Genomic DNA, 23,389 nt, shown 5'->3' with positions numbered 1-23,389 from the left:
AAATAATTTCTTCAAAGCAAAGTTTATTGATGGCTGCTCTGGGAGCTTGGAAAACCTTCAATTTAAATAGAAAAGATTTCAGATGAAAGTTAGATATAAAGTTTGTGACAGTTTTTATAGCTATGAAGCGTAAAACGACGATGCAAACTTATCAAGTACTAGCTGACCCGCGCAACTTCGCTTGCGTCACATAACAGAGAATGGGTCATAACTTTCTACTCTCCCAATAGTGGTAGCGTGATGATATTTAGCCTATAGCCTTCCTCGATAAATTGGGCTATCTAACACTGAATTAATTTCTCAAATCGGACCAGTAGTTCCTAAGATTAGCGCGTTCAAACAAACAAACAATCTCTTCATCTTTATAATATTAGTATAGATATCACGCCTGTTATACCCGATGGTGTAGGCAGCGGTGTACGTAATACCCCTGAGTTTCGACATGATAGGAAGCGAGCCTATGCTAGTCGAGTATGTTACCAATCTCCGGACTACTATTGAGATCTAGTATAGAGACAAATATAAATTAGAAAAATACCAATACTTTGTCCTGTAACGTTACAATATAGTGAAAAATATCGCTCACCATAAATTAATATGAAATAATAAGTTCCTTTTTACCCAGCTTACAGTTCTCTATCGTCGGAACTGTTGAAAATCGTGAATTTGACATTTTAAATGCATTGCCAAAATAGTTCTTACGGAGCCTTTCGTGTAAAATTTTTCGATAGCTAGTCCGTGGTCGGTAGTCGATAGTAGTACAAACTTGTTCCATTAATGTAATTTTATGTTTGAGTTTTATATCAAAATCAAATATATAGTATGATGATCCAATGAAAAGTCTGTTTTCTGGTTTTTTATAAAGATGTCTATCAAGTAATAAGTTTAGTAGAAGTGTATTATGATGGAAGATTCTAGAAGTTTTCCACTAAGAACACTGGAAAGTTTGCGAAACTTGAGACTGCTTGGAGTTACACAATTCACTTCTTAGTATAGTGGTTAGCATTATTCCTTAATGGATATGATTTTAATTCTAAATGGAAACTTTACACAAAATTTTACAAAAATTAAAAAAACGTATTAACTAATTTGATTTAGAACATTAATTTCCATGATATTATCCAGTCACTATGTAATTAATAAGCCAAGCTAATATTTTATCACCAAAGAAATAATTGAGAATACAAAATAAACCAAAAAATATGTATTGTATAAGGTTTTCCTTCTAGAAAACGAATTGCATAGAGGTAGGTAGAGACCTAAAGAACGTCACTTGGTACGATCCTTGCAAACTTCTCTTGCATCATTCACATCCATACATCTTGTCATACAGGACCATCGGCTATTTGGTGAATCTTGTAGTCTTTGTAATTATTTTTGCCGTGCACATTCTACGTAAAGAATAACATTACCTATATTCCTGTTATTATTACAGCTTAGACAAAGAAAGTAATATATTATTTTCTCAATTACATCGTGAGTATTACAGAATACTATCTTACTAAGGCCTATAATTTATCCTTCTTGACATGAAACTAATTATAATTGCTAAGGTAATTTCCTCATATGATACGAATATGGGTGTGTTACGGAAAAGGCTCGTTGTGTTATGTATTAGATAATTTAAGGCGAAGAAAAAACAAGTAACTACTTGATACATTATAGTATTATGCTATTCATTTTTTTCTTAAATTCTAGGTGAAAATGGAAAATTTTAGGTCGGGGAAAATGTTTTTTCGCATTATAGTATGTATGAACTTGTAATAAAATCTTTTCTCTACACAAAAAGGCTCGATATTTGGGTACTCAACGAGCTCACTAAAAGAATCCCAATGAACCGTGTACTCATTTGTGATTCTTGAAGCCAAAGAGATTTTATTACAAATGCATACATACTATAATGCGAAAAGACTTTTTCCCCGACCTAATATCTTTAACGCCTCTAGCGGGTGTCGCAGAAACTATTTTGGCGGCACATTATAAATGTCAAACTCTCGATACTTGACAGTACCGACTGTTAATTCGCTACTGTGCCTCGATTCTCTACTACTATCGACTACCGACAACCGAACTGTCATCGAGAAATTTTGTATGAAAATCTGATCAGCGCACCTGGCGGGTGTCGTAGGAAACATTTTGGCAGTACATTCGAAATGTCAAAATTTCAATAGCTAGCCGGTTGTCGGTAGTCGATAGTGGTAGAGAATCGAGGTACTGGTATAAAGATAGAATAGTAAATGGCTTTTTACACGTTCATTTTGTACATACATAGCATCTAGTACATCCTACAAATAAAAGAGATACTTACCACATAGTAATAGTGACGTACGGTAGCCAGCACAGCGCGAATACAGACACGATAGCACGGTCATTAAAATTTGTAAATAGCATCTAGTATAATAGGTCCTACAATAAAAGAGAAACTCACCACATAGTAATAGTGACATAAGGTAGCCAGCACAGCGCGAACACGGACACGATAGTGACGGTCATGCGCAGTGTCCGACGTCGGGCGCGCTCCAACACGCGTCGGTCCGAGCGGCGCAGGCGCACCGGGCCCATGCTGTTGCGGTGCATGCACTTCTCTGAAACAAGGAGAAAAATATATTTAGATAATGTTGCAGATCAGTGATAGCCGAGTGGTATAAGTTGGTCGCAGGCAAACCCGAGGCAACACGCCAATGACTTTTCGAAGTTATGAGTGCATTAGAAATTATTATTATTATATAACGGTGAAGGAAAACATCGTGAGGAAACCTTGCATGCCTAAAAATTTGTTTATTACGGGCATGTAAAGTCCCAGCCCGCACTTGGCCAGCGTGGTGGACCCAAGGTCAAACCCCTCCCTCATAATGGGAGAAACTCTTGCCCAGCAGTGGGACTATGGCAAAATTATTAATTTATTTATGTTGTATATCGAAATATAAAGCCCATAGAGCAGCAACAGCGACACAGGAGTAATACTTAATGCGAGAGTTATCTTTTTTTTTTAAAACCTGTCACTAAACTAACGTTGCAGTGTTTTCAATAGTGGTTGTTGAATGTAATGACGAGTGCGTGCATTTAAAACGATTTTTAAATAGTTTTTAAACTTTACTATGACTTTAATCATTGGGGAACTGACCTCGTTCGAAAGTAAAAATAAGTTAAGTAGTAATAAGTTGTCAATCAAAATGGCTATAAGGCTTAGTTTCTCGAAACAATTGAACGTTCAGCCTGAATTTTAATGTATTCCGAGAATTCACTCTCATTACGTGATAAAAAAGATTTTTCAGTGGCCCAGATTCAATTTCCTTTCACAATAGCTTTGTATCTTTAGGTATTATTGTCAAGCTTTTCGGAGAATTGTTTACTTTTTGAGGCTTTTAGTAAATTTAGGAAACTAATAAAATATGGGCCGCTTTCCTCAACTTAAAGACTATTTATATAAATATCACTTGTAGCCATAATTTATTTTAAGAAATCGATGAACAAAAATACTACGTCTTATCTTACCGTCCTTTAATCACGAAGATGCTAGACTAAAATACCACTACGAGATCACCCATCTACATAATATAGATGCCAAAGGTTGCTTACCACTGAACGTTTAAAGTGAACTTAAGACTCTCCATGCCATTTAAGCTAAATATACATGTATGTTACTATTATAAATGCAAAAGTTGGGATGTTTGAAAGGATGTTTTCAAATCAATCACGCCAAAACTACTAAACGGATTTTAATTATAATTGGCACACAGATACTTTACTACCTGTATTAGTATACAGCATGTTATTTATACCAAGAAACCGTTTAACGGTCAAAGTCGCGGGCTAAACTAGTTCCTAATACTAATGTAGTACAGGCCTGTTACTCCAACGGTCACTACCCACGTCCAATACACGCAGGACACGACGACGTACATCAATTACCGCGTCACAAGGAACAAGCAACTCCACTTAGCGAAGTACCAGTGAGACACTCTGGACACGAGATAAGTTATTTATATGTATATTAAGCAGGCTTTAAATAAGGATATAAATAAATAATATATTTCAACAGATTTTTCAGTCGAAAACTGATTGATCACAGACTATAAAATACTTGAATATAGTTTGATGAAATTAATTCTATAGGTATCTATACTTAATATTATAAAGCTGATGAGTTTGTTTGTTTGTTTGTTTGAACGCGCTAATCTCAGGAAATACTGGTCCGATTTGAAAAATTCTTTCACTGTTAGATAGTCCATTTATCGAGGAAGGCTTATAGGCTATATCACGCTACGACCAATAGGAGCAGAGTACCGGTAAAAAATGTTATAAAAACGGGGAAAATGTTGACCCATTCTCTTTTACGTGACGCAAGCGAAGTTGCGCGGGTCAGCTAGTAGTTAATAACCCGGATTGACATAGTAGAAAGTTTATATTCTCGTAAATATTTTAACGTGACGAATTGCAAATGCGAAAATTTGTCTAAATGGGCAATCCATTGGTGTTTGTTACTTTTCAAAGCTAATCTACCGAATGGTATAAGACATAATTGACTTAGGCACAGTTTATCGTCACACACGTCCACGTTCCTGGATTAACACAGACAAAACTTTGTACTCCAGAGAACCTTTTCTCGCGGAAAGAGAGTCGTAAAAACAAGATGTTACAAGAAGACGATGTTAAACAGTCATCCGATTTGTTATCTGTACCTCGATTCTCTACCACTATCGACTACCGACAACCGGCTAGGTATCGACATTTGACATTTAGAATGTACTGCTAAAATGTTTCCTACGACACCCGTCAGAGGCGCTGATCAGATTTTCATACAAAATTTCTCGATGACAGGTCGGTTGTCGGTAGTCGATAGTACTAGAGAATCGAGCTACTGCTACACTCAGTTCCGTGAAAATGCACACGCATGGTTAGATGTAACCTTTTAGTAGTTGTAGCAAAGTTGTCATACCTCGAAATCACATGGTTCCATGGTTTGTAATTAAGACGTAGTCATATTTCCTTGCATAGAACTGAGTTTGTTAGTTAGACGTGTCGCAGTAATTTGCAAACTACGTCTATGTCTGTAGTTTAATTTATTGCTCTGTAGGTTTCTGCACTCAATTGAGAAAACTGGAGAGTGGTTTAAAACCTTCCTTATTAACTAGTACCAGGAATTGGATATCATATGCGGTTGCTATGATATTTTAGCTTGCATTTAACTATAAATGTTTTAGAGAGGCCAATATATACTAATATTATAAAGCTGAAGAGTTTGTTTGTTTGGTCGTTTGTTTGAACGCGTTAATCTCAGGAACTACAGGTCCGATTTGAAAAATTATTTCAGTGTCAGCTTGCACATTTATCAAGGAAGCCTATAGCTTATAGGCTTCCTTGATAACGCATTAATATATCATCACGCTACGACCAATAGGAGCCGAGTACCAGTGAAAAATGTTACAAAATCGGGGAAAATTTATGTGACGCAAGCGAAGTTGCGCAGGTAAGCTAGTTAACTATATCTACGTTTAATTTCATCAAAATCCAGTCAGCAGCTTTAGCAAGACAGCGTAACAGACATACATACATCAATCTTCAAACTTTCGAATTTCTAAGTAGGCAGAAGGATGCAATACATAATCCCATACAACGGAAAGAGATGAATATATTACTGTTGTTTACGTCCAAGTTTTGTTATTCTGACAGCAAGTAAAGCCTCTGGGGAACTTTCAAGTTTATAAGTATTATAAATGCTTTGTACTTTTTGTGAAATATGTTCTGTTTATAAGAAACTAGCTGACCCGCGCAACTTCGCTTGCGTCACATAAAAGAGAATGTATCAAAATGTTCCCCGTTTTTGTAACATTTTTCACCGCTGCTCTGCTCCTTTAGGTTGTAGCGTGATAATATATAGCCTATAGCCTTCCTCGATAAATGGACTATCTAACACCGAAAGAATTTTTCAAATCGGACCAGTAGTTCCTCAGATTAGTAGCGTTCAAACAAACAAACAATCTCTTCAGCTTTATAATATTAGTATAGATATCTACGTTTAATTACATCAAAATCCAGTCAGCAGCTTTAGCAAGACAGCGTAACAGACATACATACATCAATCTTCAAACTTTCGAATTTCTAGGTAGGAAGAAGGATGCAATACATAATCCCATACAACGGAAAGAGATGAATATATTACTGTTGTTTACGTCCAAGTTTTGTTATTCTGACAGCAAGTAAAGCCTCTGGGGAACTTTCAAGTTTATAAGTATTATAAATGCTTCATAAGTTTTGTAAAATATGTTCGGTTTAATGGAAATTAATGGATTTAATTCTGCTTTTCTGGAATGAAACAGCCTTTGAGATATTTGGGACTAGTCGACTGAATCTTTATCTACTGAACTATGTAATAGGTTCATTCAACTACAAGTTTTGTGTATTGAAAACCAAAAGGTATGGTCGTTTATTTTAAAAACTATAGAGATTTGATTGGCTTATTATGGATTTGACCCATAAAATATGTACTCAAGAGGCCCTATCAAAGTTTTCTGTACGAAGAAATCGGTATGACTCAATAGTACAAATTTCTAAGATTTTCAATTTGAATTTGGTAGTGTGGTCTATACTACTCAGCTATGGCTATGAAATTAAAAAAACGTTATTAAATATCTACGTTTGTATTTCGGGTCCAAGTTACTTGTGTTATATTTATTTAGTAACGTGGAATATGTTTTTCAGAATACCACGAATCGTGATCCTCTCCGTACTCTCATAATTATCGATCCTCAGTTTTAAAAATAACTAAGCACGACGTGCTGAAATCGTTAAGCAAATTCGATTTACAACGAACGAACACTTTTCCTATCCAATATCGAGAACTCGATTACTTTTACGTTACAAATGTTTATAAAATAAATCGAATTTTATCGTACCATAAATATTTTTAAATCTCGATTCAAATACTGGCCATTTCATTTTTCATATAGAATCCACCGATACCTTTTTATTTTTAACGAGTTCTCTTTTTAAATCTCGGGAGAACAGATTCAGTTTTTTTAATCTGGCTGCTATAGTAAGTTTTTTATTTGAAAGTAATTTAAATATTAATAACTAGCTGACCCGCGCAACTTCGCTTGCGTCACCTAAGAGTATGGGTCAAAATTTTCCCCGTTTTTGTAACATTTTTCGTTGCTACTCCGCTCCTAATGACCGTAGCGTGATGTTATATAGCCTATAGCCTTCCTCGATAAATGGGCTATCTAACACTGAAAGAATTTTTCAAATCGGACCCGTAGTTCCTGAGATTAGCGCGTTCAAACAAACAAACAAACAAACAAACTCTTCAGCTTTATTATATTATGACCGTAGCGTGATGTTATATAGCCTATAGCCTTCCTCGATAAATGGGCTATCTAACACTGAAAGAATTTTTCAAATCGGACCCGTAGTTCCTGAGATTAGCGCGTTCAAACAAACAAACAAACAAACAAACAAACAAACAAACAAACAAACTCTTCAGCTTTATTATATTAGTATTAGTATAGATTAGTATAGATTATATTAGTATAGATATTAGAAATGAATTCTCAATTTCTAATAACGATGTAGGTATATAATCTTTAGATACAAAACAGACAAACCCTTTTAATATTATAAACGCGAAAATCGTATGTATGGATGTATAGATGTTTGTTACGTTTTTACTTAAAAAAGTATTTAATGAATTTAAGAGAAATGTAACAAAAATAACATTTTATTATATTTTATAACTTAGATTGTTAAAGTCGCGGGCAGAAGACAGTAAATAAATTCAGAAATTTGTATACTTCAGCTAGCTGCGAACCTTGCATGGCTTTCTACCAAATCGTCGCACTATGACAGCCTACCTTAACTTCGATACGGGTGACGATAAACATGCCTATTGTTTCAAACCTTCGATTTGTACAGTTTTTATCTGTATTTCAGTCACGTAACGTCATGTTCAGGTGTACAACAAACTCGCCGAGTAGTGTAAATATTTGTTAGCTATCCAATGTGCGTACACGAGGAAAAACGGCCTAAAAATAAAACACGAAAATACAGCGGTACTGATAAAAGGAAATAGAAGGATATGAGAAGTCAATATAATGTGTAAAAATAGATGCCGTCTATTGCTAGTACTGGTATTATTACAGGTATGTGTGTTTGTCTGTTCTGTATTTGAGTTTAATCGGCTGAATTAGTAAAAAAAAAGTTGATTAGCAGAGGTAAGACGTAAGCTAATTTTTTTCAGTGAAGTAATCGCGGTTATAAGTAATTTTATGTCGTTAATTTTACATTTTCTTCAGGCCCGGTTTCACCACTTTTGAATTCCTATCTATATAATATATAAAGCTTATATGGAATTTTTAACCAACATCAAAAAAGTAGGAGGTTCTCAATTTGGCTGTATGTTTTTTTTACCAGTTATTTTTTATATATTAGCTGCCACTTAAGCTAGTTGTATATGTAGTATAGCTATCTAACAATTATTTCTAAGCTCAAAAACCGAACCATAGTATTTATGATGATTCAATCTATAATTTTAAAAGCATACATTATTTGTCAAAGAGAAATCAAGAGCCAGTTTTAAAAGTCTCTTAAGTTTTAAGACTTAAGAGCAAAGATTATTTTAGCTAGTTAATTTAGAATATGCACTTTGTCAGGGCGACGTGGAATTTGAGTCTCGTCATACAAGGCCAGTCATCTTCATTTACGTACGCTACGCTGAGAAATTCACTCTTATAATACTGTACAGTGAGCAACAACAGTGGTTGAAAATATTAAAAAGACTAAATTACCCGACCGTGTCGAAGGTCGGTGTAAAATTATCTAAACGTCGGGCAATATATTACTCCGAGGAAAAAGTATTTTCGCATTATAGTATGTATGAACTTGTAATAAAATCTTTTTTCTATATAAAACGGCTCCATATTTGGGTACCTCACGAGCTCACTGAAAGAAACCTAATAAAGCGTGTACTCATTTGTGATTCTTGAAGCCAAATAGATTTTATTACAAGTTCTTACATACTATAATGCGAAAAGACTTTTTCCCCGACCTAAAATATTATTAATATAACATAAGACATGTATCTTTTTGACAATAAATAAATAAAATTAATCCAAATATCGGGATTACGTCTCGAACAACACTGTTTTAAGTAGAATATTCGTTATTAATTAGGGCTTACAAAGTATGCATAACTCCTAAATAAATTAATCACATTTTCCTTAATCGAGATTGTTTACAGTTTGAAATACTTAAAAACATCAAAGTTAAAAATATGCCTAGGAGATAAATTCTCCTACTCATTTTTGCTTTTTTTCTTGTCAACTGTACAAAAATATTTTTATTCCAGATTTTATCAACAATTTGCACAACAGCTTTTGTACAGAATTCCCTCGTACAGTGAGAATGACATGCATTGGAGTCGAAAGGCATCTAAAATATCGATACAACCCACGTCAAGCCAATAGTGTTGTGCCTTTTATTGAAAACGGTTTTTATAAAAAGTGGTTGAAAAATATTTGACGTGATACTAAAATAACTGGACATCAAAAAGACAGACAGAACGGACAAACAAAGGTATTGTTTAGATATAAAGTCGCGTAGAATTTAACGTAAATATTTTTGTTACTTTTGTCTTTTGAATTGGTTTAGTTTTGCAACAATTTTTGTGTATTTTTTTCCGAAGAGTGAAGCGCTGGAATGACTAACATACATAAAATGGATGATAGGTATTGTATCCAATTCTTCGTTTATTGTGAGTGTGATGTATATTGGAATTGAAAGACATCTTAAATTTTACTACATATTATCGCAAAAATATTTTATTAATTTAGAGAAAAAAAAGGTTAAATATTTTTTACCGGTAAAAGAATCGTGTTAGAAACGATACATGGTTGCGTGCAATATTAAGCTGTATATTTTTATGACATTTGACTTGTGAATTCAATTTTTTTTTAAGTTAAACTTTAATGCGCCGACAAATACTTACCATAGGAAGCTATAATCAATAAACCCGTCTGAAACATCTGGATTGAATTATCAAGTAAATAATTGGACATCCATCTATGAAATGACCGCGCTAAGGATATCTTTACCCACATATGGTTTACCGACCGGTAAGTGCAACTGGCTATAGGCTTTCAAAAACAATGAAAACATTTAAATCATCGTTGTATAAAAATATCGATAGCAGGTTTTACCCGAGAAGTACATGGTTTCCTCTCTCAAGAGCGTTTTAGCGAGTATTTTACCGATAAAAGCCTCCGTTGCCGCCTTTTTTATGTATTTGCGACAATTTATTATCTTAAAGGCATTGTTTGGGAGTGTTAGCTCATAATTTGGTGAAGGAATATTTCTTTGAGTTAGTTGCTATGAAAATATTGTAAAAAATAATTTTTGGTGATATTTTTAGACAACTTTAACAAAAGTAAGTCACGATATTCGCCACAGACGAAAACAAAACTCGTAACTGTTTATTACAATCGTTGTAAAAGTAGGTAAAAGAACGCTGGCCCTCTTTGAAAGAAGATGAGATTATAGTCCTCTAACTTCTATCATCAATATTTCAATAGGAATTGAAAAAAAATAACACTTCGCCTGCCGAGAAATAACTCCGAAAGCTCCAACTGAGAAATTTCAACCCAAAAAATTGAAAATTGTATCTGAGACTCACGAATCGGCACCTGCAATACAACACATACTGCTAGTATAACTATGTTCACCAGATAGGCATTTTTAAAGAAAAGTTGATCAGCAATCCTACAATGTCCTGAAAGGTAGTTGAATAGTCTTCAAGACCGTTGTTCTTACCGTCTAGCTCCTTACTGCTCCTATGTATCTCGCAGAAGATGCACACATAGCAGACAGAGATGACGAGCAGCGGCAGGAAGTACATGGCGCTCAGACAGAACATGTTGTACACCACCTCCTGCTGCTCCGAGCTGAACGCGCCGAACGACACGCACTGCTCGAAGCCCGCCACGTGCGGGTGACGCTTCACGCGGAACACTATGCTCTGGGGACAAGAAAAAAGTAATTAAGTATTAATTCATTATATAAATTAAGATAATTTACTAATTATCTTTATATAATTTAATAAAATTTTTCGATGACAGGTCGGTTGTCGGTAGTCGATAGTAGTAGAGAATCGAGCTACTGTACTCAGTACCGACAACCGACCTGTCATCGAAAAGTTTTGTATGAAAATCAGTAGCTCAATTCTCTATTACTATCGACTACCGACAACCGACCTGTCATCGAAAAATTTTGTATGAAAATCTGATCAGCGCCTCTGACGGCCGTCGTAGGAAATGTTTTGGTCGTACATGCTAAATGTCAAACTTTCGATACTCGACAGTACCGATGGTACAGAATCACGCTACAGTTTTGTTGCATAAAAATGTAAAATAAATAAGTATAAACGAGAGAGGTGTAACTGTAGAGTTAAAAGGTATGTATTCAAACAAAGTCGTTTCTTGTTTGTTTATGTTTTAAGTTATCTGTGGAATGTGGATCTTGACTATTAATCTATACTAATATTATAAAGCTGAAGAGTTTGTTTGTTTGTTTGTTTGTTTGTTTGAACGCGCTAATCTCAGGAACTACTGGACCGATTTGAAAAATTCCTTCAGTGTTAGATAGCCCATTTATCGAGGAAGGCTATAGGCTATATATCATCACGCTACGACCAATAGGAGCAGAGTACCAATAAAAATGTTACCAAAACGGGGAGAATTTTGATCCATTCTCTCTTATGTGACGCAAGCGAAGTTGCGCGGGTCAGCTAGTAATAAAATATATTTGTAATACCATAATCAAAAATATTTCTATAGAAAACAAGAAATTTTATATACATTTTCTTTCCTTTTTTATCTATACTTTGTCCTTAATCCTGATCAACTTTATTGGAGTTTATACGAAACTTTCCTAAAGTAAGTATATAAATTTTCCGGTTTACAAAATGCAAAATAAGAAACTTACGAAGTTACTATGAAACAGAATACATTTTATGGAATATGATCACTAATTTTAGCCAACACACGTCGTTTTCATTCACCGACGCCAGCTGGTCATCATTATAAAAGCAGGCGTGGGTGCATGAAAGTAGGTCTAATTTAAAAAGTTCATGGAATTCCTGCGTAATATTCCCAGCAATAAATCATTCACGAACTTATATTACACGTTAAAAACTGGGTTAAAAATAGAAAAAGGTATTTTAAAATTAGCTTTTTTAAAACAAACTTTTGTACTGGGAAAAAAACGTGGGTCATAAGGGTGATTGAGGACCGAACAAAAAATAAATGAGTTTAAGCGCGCGTTCCCACTTTGTCGTGACGACAGATAATCGTGTAGTTTTAAGAGTCGTGGCTTATATGTTTAAATGGAGGTGTTCACATATAGAACGACACGATTTCGATCGGTACGACATAAGTAGTTTAGTGGGAACGCGCCCTAATTACTCATGAACTTTATTTACCATTTGTACTTAATTGGGACTCAAACTTTGGACAAATGGTGCATACACTGAAATATGAAGAATATGAACCCGCCATTTATCATATTATAAAAGGATTTTTTTATTGTTACACATTTAAGGCTAAATTGCAGAATCAAACTTTATGAAATTTAGAAAATAAAATGTCAAATATTAATATACCTAACGTAAACATCATGCCATACAAAAGTCTTAAAATTTTGTACATGGTTTTCTTGATGATGTTTTTGCACGATCAATGATCAAATGGTCACCAATTTCTTTTTTATCGGTCTTGTACAGACATTCTCTGCAAAGGCTTGATAAATAAAAAATAAGCCTCTTCCTATTTACGCCATTAAACCTTGTAACGCTTCGCACCACTTCCTATTTCTAAAAGACCTATATTTATTGATAAAAGTAGAAGAAAAAAATATCAGTTCAAATAACTTATTTATTAGAGCGTGAAATACAATGGAGCAAAGTCGCTACGACAGTGCTACGGATCGTAGAGGCTCTACGAAACCTCTACAATAACTGCTTTTATAACCTTACAATACACCTTCTGGGCGTAGTTTTCTTTTGATATTTCCTTGTTGATCCTTTAAAATGTGTACAAAAGAATCTAGGACAAATATTATAAAAGGTATTCGAAACATACATCGGAAGAATGCTGGCAAGAGAAAACTTGCCGTACACCATACAAACGTAATTACGTAAAATCACGCTTTTTGTCTCGTAGGGACAGGCAGAGACCACTTGCATGGTCCTTACAAACTTCTCTTGCTTTATTCACAACCATTCATCTTTTCATACAGTATCACCGGTTACAAGTACTACGCACCTAAAGTTCATAGTACTTCTTCAAGATGATATCTTAATACTTTCACACATACATTTTGACCAAACATTTTGAAAGAAAATTAAAGGCCTCATTAAAGATTAGTTAACAACAGCCGCGCGGATGGATCTCTGAGGTTAAGGTTGTTCTGTGGATGGGTGACCATCTTATACATATCGAGTTCCTCCGTGTTTCGGAAGGCAAGTTAAATTGTGGGTCCCGGCTGTCATTTTCGAAGATCTTTGACAGTCGTTAACAGTAGTCAGAAGCTTGAAAGTCTGACAACCAGTCTTACCGAAGGATATCGTGTTATAACCCAATTATTGGGTTGTGGAGGTCAGATAGGCAGTCGCTCCATGTAAAACAATGGTATCCAGCTGCAACCGGTGAGATTGGAAGCCGACTCCAACATAGTTTGGAACAAAGGCTCAGCCAATTATTAAAGATTCACGTAATAAAACATGCAATGCAAGCAATTACTTTCAATTCATTTACGAAGACAATTAAATAAAAATATACCTTAACACGTACTCATAAAGTTGACATTACTTTCCCACAGAGTATTATGGTTCAGTTACCTGTTATTTGTTTAAACCACACTAATTCCAAATGAGGTTTGTATTTCACAGTCGTTTGTTTTACTAGTATTAATTTTGAATGAAACTAGGTGTTGGAGTCTTGTCTAAACTAAGAATGCTTCATATAAGTTTTATTTGTAGGATTGTTTTTATGGCCTATTTTAGAGCCTATCTAAATATTTATTGTTTTAAAGCATTTATTTAACTCTTGTTAATTAAGTTCAACATATTTTTTAGAAGTATTTTGACACTGATACATACAAGTTTTTTTAATGACAGATAGTAAATAGCCTGAACAAATCTATAAAAGTTTGCACGCGCATGCGGGCCAACTGATAATAAATAAAGGAAAAAAGTAATTCACGTATTTTCACGTTTTTATTAGCTTACCATTGATTAATTTGAATATATAGCATTCAAGGATTCACAAAAAAGGGTTCTAATCAGTCCTCCACTTTATAATTGTAATTGTTTACTAAACCCAAATGGTAGTTTGGAAATTAATTCACGAACTATCTAGACATCGAATTGGTAAAGTGATCGAGTACTGTTTAAAGAGTTTTACTATTAATTATATTGATAGTGGAGATAATCGCCTGCGTATCAGATTCTGAAAATGTTTGATTATATTTTAAAGTTAGCATTGTTTTGGTAAGTTGTTATTAAGATAGCTGGGTCACCTAGTTTAATTTGCGTTTATGATCGCTACTCGATATTTGTTGGTCTCATATCATGCTATATAGCACCTGTATACTTCCTTTGTAACGTGGCTATCATATTGCTTCACATGTTTTCTTTTATATTCGATGTAGGTGCAATGATAAGCGTCTCAGCACAAACATTTTTCAGCTTTATTTTAGTAAAAGAGATATGCCCTTTATCAATCTGGCAGTCTAATCCCTAAATCTATTTATTTATTAATGAATAGTATTCAAAACAAAAATAAAACATTCTGCGAATAAAATATATAAATATTCAGTACAAATGAGCCGTGAAATTATTCTGTTTAAAATTTCTAAATTGCATGCTGCTAATGAATAATTTTGTTTGGTAACCGCGTTGATTGAAACTCTAATCATGAGTGAAATTTCCAGATAATTGAACATTATATTTTCTGTTAGAATAATTATATCGTTATTTGCAAATCATTTACTATGAAATGCATACATTAGCCATTCAATTTACTAATTTCGTAAAATATCACTGGTCTAAATGTTAATGATTCATTCTAGATTTCAACCAATTATTTTTGCATATTCTATTTCAAGATTTATAAACGTAATTTACGTTAAGTAAAATGTCTTCACCGAGCATGCTAGAATGTCAGTCTGCTAACGAGTAATTTGATCGCAATTGTTGTGTTTGGTACTACTTAGACGCAAAGATGGCCAAGCTGATCTTTAGACTGTCCGGGAGTCAAAAAGAAAAGTATTTTAGATAGCTATTCAAGGATAACGTACCCTGTATAACAAAGTTTTTTAAACACAATCTGCACTACTATATCGCTTCAAAGTTATAATTAAAAAGCCTTTCCACAATAAAACAAAAACTCATATTATGGAAAATGAGAGATTTCGCTTTTGAAGCCACACGTTTAAAACCTTAAAGTGAAAAAGACAGGTAAACAGTAAGATTGAGGTAAGGTTAAAGAAACAGCAGGTTTTTAAGCTTATTGAGGTCGGGAGTTCCCAGAACAGTGTGACGTTTAATTAAGAAATGTGTCGTTTGATACGTGAGTCAAGACTAAGTAATTAAAAGTAGGTACGTTAAAATGTCTGGTAGCAAAACTCAAATATTTTAGACTTTTGAACTTATTAGTAACTTGTGGTAGTAGTAGGAATTGGTTGCAATAGTTTAGACTTATTGATTTAAAACAAAAATTAAAGATGTGTAGTTATTAAATTGGTTGCGAATTCGAAGGCTCTTCAGATTTTGAACCTTTTTACTGTGTTAATATGTATGTGTATTGCCTCTGTCGTTTGATCGTCACCTAGTCCGACTGACAGCTTTTAATAATATTAGCTCTATCTTTCGAGCTAGCGGTAAAACTTATTGTAACGTTTCTGTCAAAATGCTATCAATAGTCGCCCAAGATTAATAGACAAATTTATAGACCTATAAATTTATTTATTCTTTTTTTTATTAGTAAAGTGTTTGAAACGATGATTCGTAAGTATCAAACCTTTTTGCCTGCGTTTACACTTACGAGTATAAAAGATAATATATCACATAATAAAAACATATACTACCATATTGTAAAGAATATTTAAGAATAAATCTCGCATTTTATACTGCGTAAAAGATTTGCACTTAGTACAAACGGTACGGTACAAATAAGTACCGTATATTTCGGGCTTTTATAAAATGCAATATAAAAACAGTATAAAAGTATCGTTGATACACATGTGACGGGCTATCAATCATTGCAACAAAACGATTAAAAGAACCGACTATAAATCAAACGGTTCGGCTTGTGTTCAACAAACGATTGGCATACAGCTGGCATTGATTGAGGCTTTTTTATAGCGAGGGCTTTTGATGAACATTTGGTTGACTGGCTTTTAATGCTGGACTGCTAAATACACTACGGACTTAAATCCTACTAATATTATAAAAGCGAAAGTTTTTGAGAATGTATGTATGTATGAATGTTTGTTACTATTTCACGCAAATACTACTGAACCGATTACGATGAAATTTCGTATGTAGGTCGCTGAAGACCCAGAATAACACATATGCTTTATTTTTATGCATACTTTTTACCTCAGAGTTCCCGAGGGATCGGGATTTACACGGGAAGGGTTTCCACGCGGACGAAGTCGCAGGCGGCCACTAGTTAATTACATTTAAAGATTTGTATTGCGTTTTCCGTTTTCCGTTGCTTTGAAACATAACTGAAAGCTAGGTAAAACTGTGGAAAATCACATTATTATACACAAAGGTCCACCTATCTGTCTATTATATAGTTTGCGGTTTAAGCGTTGAACCAATAGTAACAAAAATTAATGCTGAGATATTTGACAACAGCAGCCAAAATTTATGTGCTCTTTTAAAAAATCAACCCATGAATATAATTAAACAAATTGTAATACTCATATAAGCATGCAAAGGTTAGTTACATAGTATTTAACATGGAAATCTAACGAACATACATAATTTGTATCAGTTTGGGTGCCCATAAGCTTGAAACCACAGTGGTTGAACCCACAGATCTACATATTATTAATATTTAGATATCTTTGCAACCATCGCGTACCGAAATACATAATATATGTACGATCTTGATTGACTGCCTCCGTGGCGCAGTGGTTTAGGTCGCCACGCCGATACCACTGCAACGGGAGGTCGTGGGTTCGATTCCCACACGGGACAATTATTTGTGCGATCCACAAATAATTGTTTCGGGTCTGGTTGTGCTTTGTGTCCGTTGTTTGTATGTTTGTAAAAGTCCCCGCGACACAAGAGCAATTCTTAGTGCGGGAGTTGTCTTTTTAAAAGAAAACAAAAAGAAAGAAAACAAAAAGAAACAAAAAAGATCGTTTTAGTCCCCGTGTATTATTTATTGGATGGTAGATGTAGACGTATGGCCATAACCTTTGGACCTCACCGACTATAAAATAGATACATTCGGTCATTTGATCCCGACCTATTCTTCCCCAAATTGCCATTGTCCTACCTCTACTTATTATCCTAGAATCCTATACTATTTACGAGTATCCACCCCACTACCCTAATTTCTCCTCTTAATTATCTGTTAACGTAGGATTCCCAAGAGGGGTTGAGGTTATAGACGTTAGTTTTTAAGAAGAAAAATGCTTCACCCCCGGTTTCTGAGGTACATTTAACGGTAGTTTCTCTATTCAATAGCGTCATAACGCATACAAAAAACGCTATTGAATAGATAAACTACCGCTAAATGTACTCGGAAACCGGGAGTTAAAGGGGTGCCGACCCCGCATGACGTAGGATAAGGACAAAAGAAAACCTTCTTAAAGGGTTATTATTATTTAATCTATTAGCTTTAGATTCAGCCACTTATTTTCAATTTAGCATTGCATAAACGCTGCTCATTTCACAAATCAATTACCATTTTGCAATTACAAGCACTTTAGCCAGTGCTATAGCTTTCAAATGTCAAACGTTCCTAGTTCCGAATATGTTAATTCTTGGAATCCTCTCGCTCTAATAAGTGTTTTGTCTCTCTCGCACTATCATAATACCAGTAATAGTTGGTGTAACGAGCCGAGTGGACCGAGTATTAATTGGATTTGAAGGCCCTCAACCACGCTAGTGTGTGGAATAGTAATCTGGTAGACAGGGGTGCTGAAACTAGTGGTGAAGATATAAATATATATTTTTTTCTTGATTGGTTGATTTCTTGTGTCTTTTTACTTGGATATTTAAGCGGCATGCTATGTCAAACTGTTAAAGCAGCGGTAGTTATTTTACTATTGTTTTTATGTACGTATATTTGGATGTTTATTATTTAGTCACGCCAAAAGTACTGAACAGATTTTTACAAATTTGGTAAAATTACTAACATTGCTACTTAGTACTTTTACTCCGGAAAATATCTTCACATGAATAAAGTTAAAATTCTTTCTAAGCGGACCCGAGAATCGTTGATTATCATATAGTGAAAAGTATCGCTAAACAATTTGAACATTGTTTGGCGGCACCTATATTTAATGTTATACGGAATTAAGGTGACGTTACCGCGCTTACACTCGCTGTAGTCGCAAGGTAAAGCGATCTAAGGTAAAATGCTTATTCGTGTTAATTCCTTTCTTATATTAGACAATACTTGAAGTGATTGCCACAAATGTTGAGCAGCCCTGGCTTACGTCCAAGAATGTCTTCCCACAAGACAGGTAGACGCTGGATTGTGGTCGATTGTCAATGTTATTGGAAATCAACTATTTAGCTTCGAAGTGACGTGTTTACGTAACTTGTGGCAATAAATGTATTTCAGTGGTATTACAAAAAGTTTTTTTATTTTATTAGCCCATTATGTCTCCCACTGTGGGGCAAAGGGAGGAGACCCTCTTAAAAAGTAATATTATACAAAAAAAATATCAATTTTCAAAATCCATTATTTTTACCGTCGACAGTAGTATCGTTTTAAAAGTATTTTGAAAGTATTTAGAGTATATTTTGACTGACTAAAATGTTCTTTAAAAATACATTAGAGATCCTAATAGGCCTACTTGTAATATTAGTAGAGGTATATAACTGGATAGTTAGCTCGATAATAAAAGGCTTTCGTCCAATTATTAAAAGCATAGATAGACATAAATTAGTTATAACTTTTAAACTCTTGCGTTGCATGTTTAATATACATATAATAGGATACGGGAATTAACGTGAACACCCTTATTAAGGTAAAATGCCTGTTCACGTTAATTCCCGTATCCTATTATATAATAAACTAGTTAGTCAGTTAGCGGAAAAAAAGTGATCAATTATTCTGCGTGCTTCCGACAATAACCACCATTGTGCCACAATCAAATTGCGAGAAAAACTTTACCGACAGTTACTGAATCAAAAGCAAAACTCTTAATTATTCTACCACAATTTATTTAACTCAAGAAAAAAATATCTTGCAACAAAAAAGACCAACAATTCTACTAAATTTTCTTTTGTATAACAAGAATAATGTCCAAAAAAAGGCAAATTCATTAAATTCTTTGCAACCCCTATCACGTCGCTTGTCGAAAATACAATGCTCTTTTACTGGCTGTAATTTTTCGCTGAAAAGCCGCTTTCCAGTCACGAAAGGTGTCTTTAAATATTTTTACAACAGTTAAATTTATTTTTAGTATGTTAGTAGGTCATTTTGTTAACAAAATGGCTTGAAAAGCGTTATATTAGATATGCTTTTAGCAACTTTTTATTTTATTTTATAGAAGGCGTACTTTTTGAATTGATGTGCGTGTTATAAATAAAGATATATGAAATACTCTCACGTTTCATCGTTTACAATGCTGGTCCCATCGGCCCATATATCAGGGAACAAGCCTATTAATGCCATACACTAAGCACGCTACATAAAATCTGGACCAATTCATTATCAGTCTAACCTTTCTTCCAACTATGTTGGAGTTGACTTCCCGTTCCACTGGATGGAGCTGAATGTCATCATTTTACATGGAGCGACTGCCTATCTAGCCTCCATAACCCAGTTACCTAAGTAATAGGTTACCCACACACGGTACCACGTACACACGGTAAGACTGATCAGACTTTCAAGATTCCAACTGCTGGTAACGACTGTTAAAATTTAGAATAACTAAAGCAAAAGAAACGTATAATTCTTCACCAAACCCCATGATTTGTATAATCATTCACCAAAACCTGGAACCTCGTAATAAATTAGTATTTACTAGTCTCAAACACGAATACTCGGACACGGGTAGTCTACAAAGGCTTAGTATTTAACAACAAATTACCAAACAAGGGTCTCCACTCAAAATGAAAGTGGTTACCTTAGTTAAGCGCGCTGGACAAGTGCGGTTTAGGGACTTTGCGGGCCGCATGCCTTTTCACTTAGATAAGGTTCCTCATTGGTTTTCCTTTACCTTTATAGCAATTTATATTTATTTAGGTACTTACTACAGTCTATTCTTAAGGAAAAATAACTTAATGAGTGCCAAAATTCTGAGGTCCATTGCTTAAATAATAATTTGTATGATCTACATAATAAACTTGCCTTTCATCATTCATATTCATACATTTTGTCATACAAGACGGTTCCGAGTACTACCCATCTGACCATTTTTAATAAAGATTATTTCTATTGATATCATAAAAGTGAAAAGACTATTAAAATTTAATTATTTATGTTTACCCCTTTATTAGGCTGTCAAGATAATAAGTATTAAAGTCATTAGACTATTATTTGTGAAAATTTAAGATCACCTCATTTTATGTTTTAAACTTATTTAGTAGTACATCTATTGTAAAGCTGTGAACGTTCCTTTACATAAGAAAATAAAATAAGCTTCGCTCAACCGATTTTCCAATATTTTGGCACAAAATATTCATACATTAAATCATAATAATCATTGAGAAAAACCTACTTTTTCCACATATTATCTCACGCGTGGTTCATACATCAAGCTAGCTATATAAACGAAAAACACACGTAACTCATCCACGTGAATACGTGACACGGGTTTTTTACATACTTTCCTCATTTGATCTGTATGCTAACAAAATAACCGTACCAACTCGAGCACGTTCTGTAAGATAATAATAAAATATATTCACGCACAATATTGACAGAGTACGAGTAGAGCCGGTGTAGAGCCGTCTGATGGTATGTGCTCTATTTTTGCGTATGATTGTGTCTGTGTCAGATTTGAATTGAGTTTCGCAAATATGTTTTATTTAAAGTCTGTATAAATAAATAAATAAATATCATTGGACAACTCACACACGGTCATTTGATTCCAAACTAAGCAGAGCTTGTACTATGGTAACCAAATAACTGATAAACATACTTATATACTTCTAAATACATACTTATATAGATAAATTGACATCCAGGCTCAGAACAAATACTCGTGCTCATCACACAAAGATTTGTCCCGGGTGGGATTCGAACCCACCACACGCGGCGCTACGGTTGTTGCGGCGAGACTGGGATCAATTTGGAAGCACGTTTTTGTTGTTCCATACTTAAAAAGTAAAAACGAAACCCTACTACTAAGCTTCTGCTTCTTCTCTGCTTCTTCAGCTGTCTGCCTGTCAGGCTGTATCTCATAAACCGTAAAAGTTAGAAAGCTAAATTTTTCACATTTTCATTTTTCTTTGCCGCTATAACAACAAATACAAAAAATTAAAATATTAGGGGTACATACAACAAACGTGTTTTTTGTCTTATTTTTTAGTACGGAACCCTTCGTACGCGAGTCCGATTCGCACTTGGCGGGTTTTAAAAGTCGATAGTAGTCTAATGCGGACCTTAGTACTTGAACCGTAGTAAACGGCTAAATGTAGTATAGATCTCTAGGTATTTGTAGGGGTTCTTATTAATCATAAATTGGCAAAGGTATTCATCTATAGCCCGTGGGACTTCATTCGCGTTAAAATCAAATACAATTTGATTATAGCGAAACGAATGAAATTTGAAATCATTTTTACATGTGGCTTCAGTTTCCAATAAAAAACAATTTAAAGAGAAAAACAACACAACTCTTTATATTCATATAACAGGAAAAACTAAAAAAAGAAACTCAAAGTAAAGCGGATCAAAAAATATAATGTAACCACACTTTTTATTTAAAAACCGTTTTGTGAAAAACTTTTGGGCACGAGTTTTGAAACTCATTTCAAAGGGATGTGCCTGGCCACCGGATAACGGGATACAATGCAGAAGTATTACGTTTTTATTCCACTGTTATAAAAGTGAAAGAGGTTTTAGAACGAAATAAATTTATGGAAGTGAGCGTCGGAAACGCGGCTATGCAACCTTTGGCACGGATTTTTCATAGGTGAAATAGATTTTTTAGGTATCGGGCCTCAGTTGCTTGAAAGTTTATAAAAATCACTTCAAAAAAATATTAGTTTTCCTGCAAGAAACTTTTTCAACTACTAGTTTAAATACTGTATTAGTTTGTAAGGATCTTTCTAAGTGGCATTTATTGGTCTCTGCCTACCCCTATGAAAACAAGGCGTGATTTTATGTATGTATGTATAACTATATTAGGCAGTGGGTTTGCCTACATGGGTCTCACAGTGTAAATGGCGAAACGCGGATGTTTTTCAAAGATTTTTGTTTACATCTTTAGGTAATACAGATGTGATGTTATGTGTGTAGTTGTGTACGTATGTATGTATGTATTTATGTCAGTACGTATGTATGTATGTATTTATGTAAGTACGTATGTATGTATGTATGTATGTATGTATGTATGTATGTACAGTACCTGTGGTAAACTGCAGGCGAGTGCGACTATCCAGGCACAGTATAACATCTGCTTGCTCCGTCGTCGCGCGACTGGCAGTCGCAACGGATATATCACAGCGAAAAACCTGTAACAACAACGATTAATTAGTTGTTTATAAAATAATAATATTTTGAAAAAGGTTTATTTTTGTAGGATCACGGGTAGACCAGTTTAAAATTCGTGAAACATCTATACTAATATTAAAAAGCTGAAGAGTTTGTTAGTTTGAACGCGCTAATCTCAGGAACTACTGGTCCGATTTCAAAAAATCTTGCAGTGTTAGATAGCCCATTTATTGAGGAAGGCTATAGGCTATATCATTACGCTACGACTAATAGGAGCAGAGTAGCAACGAAAAATGTTACAAAAACGGGGAAAATTATGACCCATTAGTATTGATTCTCTCTTCGGTGACGCAAGCGAAGTTGCGCGGGTCAGCTAGTTTAAAAGAATAGAATAGAAAATGGCGTACCCTACAGATGGGCAAGGGCTTCTTCCAGGAATAAAGGAGGGAGATGCCTTGAGTCCAACACGGCAATTATGGATTAAATAT

General features: G+C 34.5%; 1 protein-coding gene across 1 annotated transcript in view; it reads right to left on the bottom strand.

Moving 5' to 3' along the window:
* The window catches only part of LOC142978832 (adipokinetic hormone/corazonin-related peptide receptor variant I-like), a 116,092-nt gene that overhangs the window by 30,330 nt on the left and 62,373 nt on the right, over positions 1–23,389 (bottom strand). The window contains exons 3-5 of the mRNA XM_076123422.1: positions 22,816–22,921; positions 10,804–11,008; positions 2,429–2,585 (exon numbers count right to left, since the gene is read on the bottom strand). Coding sequence (XP_075979537.1) covers positions 2,429–2,585; positions 10,804–11,008; positions 22,816–22,921 — 468 coding nt within the window. The remainder of the gene's footprint in view (positions 1–2,428; positions 2,586–10,803; positions 11,009–22,815; positions 22,922–23,389) is intronic.

This window comes from Anticarsia gemmatalis, chromosome 15, assembly GCF_050436995.1.
Source record: "Anticarsia gemmatalis isolate Benzon Research Colony breed Stoneville strain chromosome 15, ilAntGemm2 primary, whole genome shotgun sequence".
NCBI lineage: Eukaryota > Metazoa > Arthropoda > Insecta > Lepidoptera > Erebidae > Anticarsia > Anticarsia gemmatalis.
The sequence above is the reverse complement of the archived record's forward strand: the minus strand, read 5'-3'. Positions and strand labels throughout refer to the sequence as shown.